The sequence below is a fragment of the Bos indicus genome, chromosome 20 (genome assembly GCF_029378745.1).
Source record: "Bos indicus isolate NIAB-ARS_2022 breed Sahiwal x Tharparkar chromosome 20, NIAB-ARS_B.indTharparkar_mat_pri_1.0, whole genome shotgun sequence".
Classification (NCBI taxonomy): Eukaryota; Metazoa; Chordata; class Mammalia; order Artiodactyla; family Bovidae; genus Bos; species Bos indicus.
In genome coordinates, this window is record NC_091779.1 from 37,350,868 (window position 1) to 37,357,842 (window position 6,975).

Below are 6,975 nucleotides of genomic sequence, written 5' to 3' on the forward strand. Positions count from 1 at the left end.
ATCCTAGCTTTGCCACTCACGAGTTTGTCTTTGTAAGTTATGCCTACTAGAATACCTAAAATTAAAAAGACTGACCATACCAACAGTTGATGAGGTGGAGCGATAGGAACATGGATACACTGATGGGGGAATGTAAAATGGTACAACCATTTTAGAATCTGTTGGTTGTTTCTTTTTTTTTTTTTTTTTTACCATGATTAAATAAGTTTTTATTGTCACATTTAACTGCTTTGTCAGATATACATTGTAGGTTTCAGTATGGCATAAAAAATAAAAATATTTTCCTGAATGTCAAAATCTGAACAGAGGAGATGGTGATGGCACTTAAAAAAAAAAATTCACACTGGTGCTGAAGCTGCTAGAAGGTAGCTGATAAACACTGGAACAGATTTGCAGATAAAGCGGTCTGCAACATTTCAAATCAAACGGCAGTGGTATAAGGCCAACAAAACTGGAGAGCAGGAAGAGACAGACCCCGCTGAGTAGCTAGCTGTCTGAAGGATGGCAGTTTGAACGTTTAATTTCCATTCAGACTAAACTTCTTTCTTACAAAATGAAACTACTTTTTCAGAACCTGGATTTTAAGCTTCCTTAACAACTTCCTTATTCTTACAGGTCGTAACGAGTCCAAAGAAAGGCAGTTATAATCCATGGCATTAGCTTCGTGGGCTGACCCTGCCGTAAATGGGGGAGGGGGGGTCTTGTCATTTCCAAACCAGGAGCCTGTCATGCTCATGAACGTCTGTAGTGGTGTCACACATTCTGAGCAAAACTAGAAAGCAAGCAGTAATTAACTAAGAATGTTAAGTGCCTCCCCAAGGAAAGTCTCTACACATTCCACAGCTATATGCCCAACGGTAACTTAAAAAAGTGTGGTTATTTTGATTGGAAATGAATCTCTATTCAATAACCAAGCTTCCCAAACAGTTTATTAAATGTCTTTCTTCCACAAATAAAACTAACACTAGGATTTGTCAGAAGATCTACACGAATTATCTCCCTTACATACGAACTTGGCTAAATCTGCTGTGTCTGGAGTCTGTTCCTCATAAAACTCAGGTCTGGAACAGAACTCCTTTCTGTTATACTGCTGTGTGTCCTTCATTTAAGACTCCAGAACAGAGACCATAAACGTGGCTAGTGCAACAGAGCAGTCACTGGAATTCCCCGAAAGAAAAATAAGTAATTTATTTTATGACATACTTATTTGGATGATTACTTACTGGTAATTAGTATTTCTACATTTTTTTTTTAAAGGCAACCATTTTAAGTGACAATACATATCAGGCTAGTAGAAAAAAGTGGAAACAAAGCCCTCTCTTTTGATCTCACAAAGTCATGCAGACAAAAGAAGGTACGACTGATTTGTTCCAATCTTGGAAATTATCAAAATTTCTTTTCTGGCAAAGATGAATTTGGCTCATCATAGAAAGAAGGTTCTTTGAAGGCTGCTGCTAAACTAGTTTCCCTTTGAAAAAGTAAATTTCAAGGCATGATAGTGCAAGAGGTAAGGTTTTGATTTATAGAACATTTATAGACTAATTGTGCTTAGTCTCTAATTTCCAAATTATTTTAAAGAACAGAAACTACGTTGATAAGTTTATCTTTGCCTAAATTTACCAGTACATCCATGAATCGCACCAGAATTCGGACAATTTGATTATCTTAATGACTCTGTTGTGAGCCCTGCACACTGCGTCCGCAGGTGAGGACCCCCTGCATGCGAGGCTCCTCCAAGGTCTGGGCCCAAAAACTCATCTTGGGGAGTCCAGGGGCCCGAGAAAGCAGTTCTCCCCTCCAGAGAAAGTCCTCAAAAACTCTCTCAATGAGCGATTAAGAAAAACAGTGCTAACTGGAGAGTTTCTTGCGTTCAGGTAAATCTGGGAGGTCTGAGTGTTCCTGGAGCCCCCATCAGGGTGTGTCATGGGTCGAGAATCCCTTGAACGTGAGTATTCGCTATTAGGGGGCTCTGTAGGGTCAATCAAATTTGCATAATCACTGTCGTCTGATTCCTCAGCACTGTCTCCAGCTGCTCTGTGGGAAGGAGGGGCATCTGCTCCACTTCCAGGATATTTCAGTCCAGCACTGGTGGAGGCATAACTGGAGGAGCCCACAGCTTGAGGTCGAGGCATAAAGACGCTGCTTTCCATGCGAGAATGGCTCAGAGTACTTTCTTGATTATTTGGGTGAAGATCAGAATAAGGCGGAGGCGGGTCCGAGGCCTCTGTGTCTCCAAGAGTACTTCGACCTTCCGCTGTGAACCCTGGATAGGGCATCCGAGGGCTGAAGGTGGGGTCCACACTCTCAGATGGCATCTGTCGGCTTACCATTGCCTGCTGCAATCGTCTTTCTTGTTCCTTTTCATTCTTCCTCTGAGTGATCTGTCTTCTTAATTTGTTCACTTCTGCCTGACAAGATTCAACAACTCGCTCGCTCTTTTCCACGTCTGCACACACTGCCTGCACCTTCTCCTGAAGCGCATTGTAAACCTGATAGATCGCCCTGATGTCTTTCATCACTCCGTCCTTGTCAAAAAAGTCAGCACCGTGTTCTTTAATAACTTTGGCATAACTCTGAGAAGTATTTGGCACTGAAGACACTTTATACTCTTGCTGGCTAGTATTGCCTAGATTGGGAATAGCAAGGGATATCCTTTGATTATACCTTCGATTTGGTCTAAAGAGAACATATTCTAAAGCATGAGTGGAATTGTTGGCGGTGGAGATGAAGCTGAAGAGGAGGAAGATGAGGTCGGGCACCCCGAGGATGCGGGTGAGCTGCTTGTGGATCACCTGCTCTCGGTACGACATCTGCTGCTGCGTGTTTCGCCTGAATCGGTACCAACCGATCACTTTCAGAAATGCTACTTTTGTGAGCATGCCAGGCTAGCGCTCTTTCTTGCATGGTGTGCCGTCAAGTCTTGTTGGTTGTTTCTTGAAAAGTTAAATTTATACCTACCTTATGATATACCATTCTACCCCCAAGAAAGTGTATTTCCACATAAAGTCTTCTATGTATATATTCATAACTTTATTTGTAACAGCCCCAAACTTGAAACAATCCAGAATTCTATCAGGCAGGGAATGGATAAACAAGTTGTTGTCTATCTACACAATGGAATACTACTCAGCAGTAGAAAGGAACACATGCTGATACATGCTACAACATGGATGAGTCTCAAAGTAATTATACCGCATGGAAGGAGTCAGACAAGAAGAGTACTTACTGTAGCATTTCATTTGTATAAAATTCTAGAAAACAAAAAGTAATTTACAAGGATAAAAGTAGATGGGGGTTGCTTGGAGATGGGGTTGGGGAGTAGAGAAAATTAGATTATAAAGAGGGATGAGGAACTTTGTGGGGGTGGATGACTTTACAGGTGTATTCACGTGTCAAAATTCATTAAACAGTATACTTTAAATGTATGTTGTTTATTGTATGTTAATTAGACCTCCATAAAGTTGTAAAATATATGTTTATTTATTATTTATTTTTAAATATATATTTTAAAAGGTTCTCTTGAAGCCATCTAATTCCTGGAAATTTTGAAAAACAAAGTATTTTATTTGCACTTCCTTTATCTTTTATTAAAACAACAATGACAAAACACTAAAACACTAAGACAAAACAAACAACCAAACAAAAACCAGACAATTCATTCTATTTTTAAATTAGAAGTTAAAAAAATACAAAGGCAAGAAACTACTCATTTATTTTATATATCTTATCAGCTTATGCCAACATTCTTATACAACTAATACAAGATATTAAGATATTAGGCACTGATACTCTATAATTCACCACAGTTTTATCTGTTTATGTAGCAAATAACACAAATCTTGTTCTATTAAGTTTTCAGCTTTTAATGACATATTTTAGGAAAATTAAGGTGTTATTAAAACTAACCCTTCAGGCCTTCTACATTGTAATCTAAGAAAGAACACTCTTTGCTGGCACATTAGTTGCTGGTAGTTAATTAATCAAAAAAGAGGTTAATTCAATTAATAGTAAATAAGTCCTAATGATGTGATGCACAGTATGGTATATATAGACAATATTTTGTTATAATTAAACTTACCAAGAGGCTAGATTTTAATTATTCAAAACACTTACTTTAAAATGGTAACTATGTGACATGATAGAGGTGTTGGTTATAGCTATAATGGCAATCACATTACAACATACGAATGTATCAAATTAACATGTTGTATCCCTTAATTTTACAAAATATTATATGTCAAATATATTTAAATTAAAAAGTTGTTGAAGGGGGGAAATAAACCCAAAAATGCATAACGTGTTTAAAAAATAAAGCTTGTATATTGTTCATCAAATCTTCAGGGGAGACAAGTTTTTCCTCTGGATTTTGTCATCTGATTGGAGTTTTTAAGGTTTTTTTTTGCATAAATCACACTCCTATTTGCATTATCTTCAATTCTGTGGTTTCCATTTCATTAATATGGAGATAAAATTTAAGAACCTTTGTGCAGAATCTTTCTGGATTTTTATAATTAAAGATTGCCAAACAATTGCCTCACCTGCATTTGATAATACTTTTTTAAGCAATTTACTTTTTAAGCATTTTTAAGCATTTGACTTAGTTTTCATAGAATGAAATTACTTATTTGCACTTGTATTTCTCATTTTATGTAATATTTAATCGAATTATATAATTATAATAACTAGTACAACTGGCATCAACAGAACTGGAGATAAATAGCTCCAAGAGTTTAAATTTGGTTAGTAGGAGGTGAGAGGGAGATTCAAAAGAGAGGGGATATATATATACCTATGGTTAATTCATGTTGATATATGATAGAAATCAAGCCAATATTGTAAGGCAATTATCAATCCATTAAAAACAAGTAAATATTTAAAAAACTCAAATGTAGAAGCAGAAGCTCCCAGATTTCCTACCCTTAAGTATTATGAGTCTGAAAAATATGTTTTAGAAACTAATACAACATTGTAAATCAACTATACTCCAATAAAAGTGTTTTTATTTTTTGGAAGAAATAGAATGGTGGCTTTTATTCTCAGGTAGTGGAGAGGGGAACACAGCATGCTCCTGCCTCAAGAACTGTGTCCCTAAGGCAGGTGCTCACAGTCAGGAGTCGGTGACGAGGAAACAAAGGTGATGGATTGTGATTTCTTCCTCTTGCATCATTTCAAAGACAGTCAAAAATGGGCATCAGTAACCCGTAACTGCATCTGGCAGTCTGGTGGCTCTGAGGCCTTCTTTCTGACATGGAACTACAAGGGGAAGGCTGTTGTAAAGGTAAACATCAGATAGAGGATGTATTTGTCATAGAGTCAAGTGAAGTGTAGTTCCTGCAGAGTTAGGGGGCAGAAAAGCAAACTTAGTTACGGACATTCGGAACCAGGAGCAGTTAAAGTAAAATAAACTAGGAATGTTCAGGCCTGCTCACTGTTCTTCTTTATCTTCTTTGCTCTCAGAGAAGTGAAAAAGAAAAACTCATTCCTCTTTTTTCCTTTTCACTGCAACAATTCCCCCATCAGTCTCCTAACAATGGAGGAAGGGAAATATGTCATTCTTGTCTGGCTGAGGACAAACTTCAGTTTTGCTCGGTTTGAAAATCACCAGCTGTTCAGCCCAGGAACCATCTATCTCCTACTTTAAATTTTCCTTGAGACGTGAACCCCAATAAATCTTTATTGGGGTGATGAGGGACAGATGGTCAGTCTTCTGTAACTTCTTTAATGCTGACACAGGACTCATAGACCCTACCTAGTTGGGGTCACGGAGCTCTCACCCTGTTCTATTAAGGGGACCCAGGGTGACTTTGTGGTTATTCCCGCTGGATCTGTTTGGAGGAGTGGCTATAATCTCTTTGGGGGCATGGGTTTTCTTTGCACATCATCTTTATCTTGATGTGAATCTGTGTCATCTTAGGTAACTGGGGCCTGTAATCCTGCATTCTCAGTTTCCTCTAGGTTCACCATAGGGAGTGGTTGGAGTGGCTATAGTTGAATGAAGGCCAGATGGCAGGCATTCCCCTTTCTCAGGGCCCACTGACTCACACTGAAGGGCTGCAATCGCTCATTCCATGTCTCAGGTCTTTCCTTCTTGGTCATGAATGACCATTATCCTCCTGGAATTTAGTCTCCAGGTCCTGCTTCGGAGTCATTTATAAGTGATTCACCGCCGTCTCCTCCTTCTCCCACCTGCCGCAATTACTGCCCTCTACTCTCTACCCAACCGAGCTTCCTGTCAGAGGCGCCATCAGGCACCGCCAACTTTACATACTCAAAAGCGTTTTTAAATATGTTTTACTTTGCTTAGAAGATTCACTCAAACACTGTTTTTATACTCTGTACTATGTAAAAATGTAAACTTAAAAGAAAAGACCGTTATCACAGAAAAAAACAAAGGATGAAAGTAATTTAAAGTAAAATTGCACACAATAAGATAACAAAGCAAGATGCTAAAAAAATGATTTATCTAAGCTATAATTATGAAAGAAATAAGTATTATCTTACTGAAGTATTAAACACATTAGCATGTTAAAATTGTCTATATGATCTCAGGGGAAATAGAAATCAATATTTCATACCCTAAATGGCTAATTCTAAATATAGAAGCAGCTACTTTCCTGTATTGCAGAACAATGTTTATATCACTGAATATTTCAGTTAAGTAATAAAAACAAAAACACGCTGCTGCTTTGTTTACATTGTTTATCAGTTCTTCCACTTTATCTATTTATACATCCTCCACACCAATTTATGAGTGCATTTGGGTATTTTCTAGTATTCAGGTTATATGGCAGAATTTTAACTTTGACATTTTTTGTGGAATTACATAAAAGAAAAATAACAGATCTTACATCAACAGCTAATTTATCATTTTCATCCTCTGAAGAGATTCCCATGGAAATATAATGGTGTACTTTAATGAATAACTTATTTTATTGGGGGATAAAGGTGATTCTGAGGAGTCTCAGCAATGATCAG

At 37.7% G+C, this 6,975-nt stretch overlaps 1 protein-coding gene across 1 annotated transcript; it reads right to left on the bottom strand.

Moving 5' to 3' along the window:
* Nucleotides 1-505: 505 nt before the first annotated feature.
* Nucleotides 506-2,879, bottom strand: LOC109574704 (BRISC complex subunit Abraxas 2-like). Its single transcript, XM_019982692.2, has one exon. It carries the CDS (start codon nt 2,877-2,879, stop codon nt 1,755-1,757), a length of 1,125 nt encoding a protein of 374 aa, XP_019838251.1. The 3' UTR covers nt 506-1,754.
* Nucleotides 2,880-6,975: the final 4,096 nt, after the last annotated feature.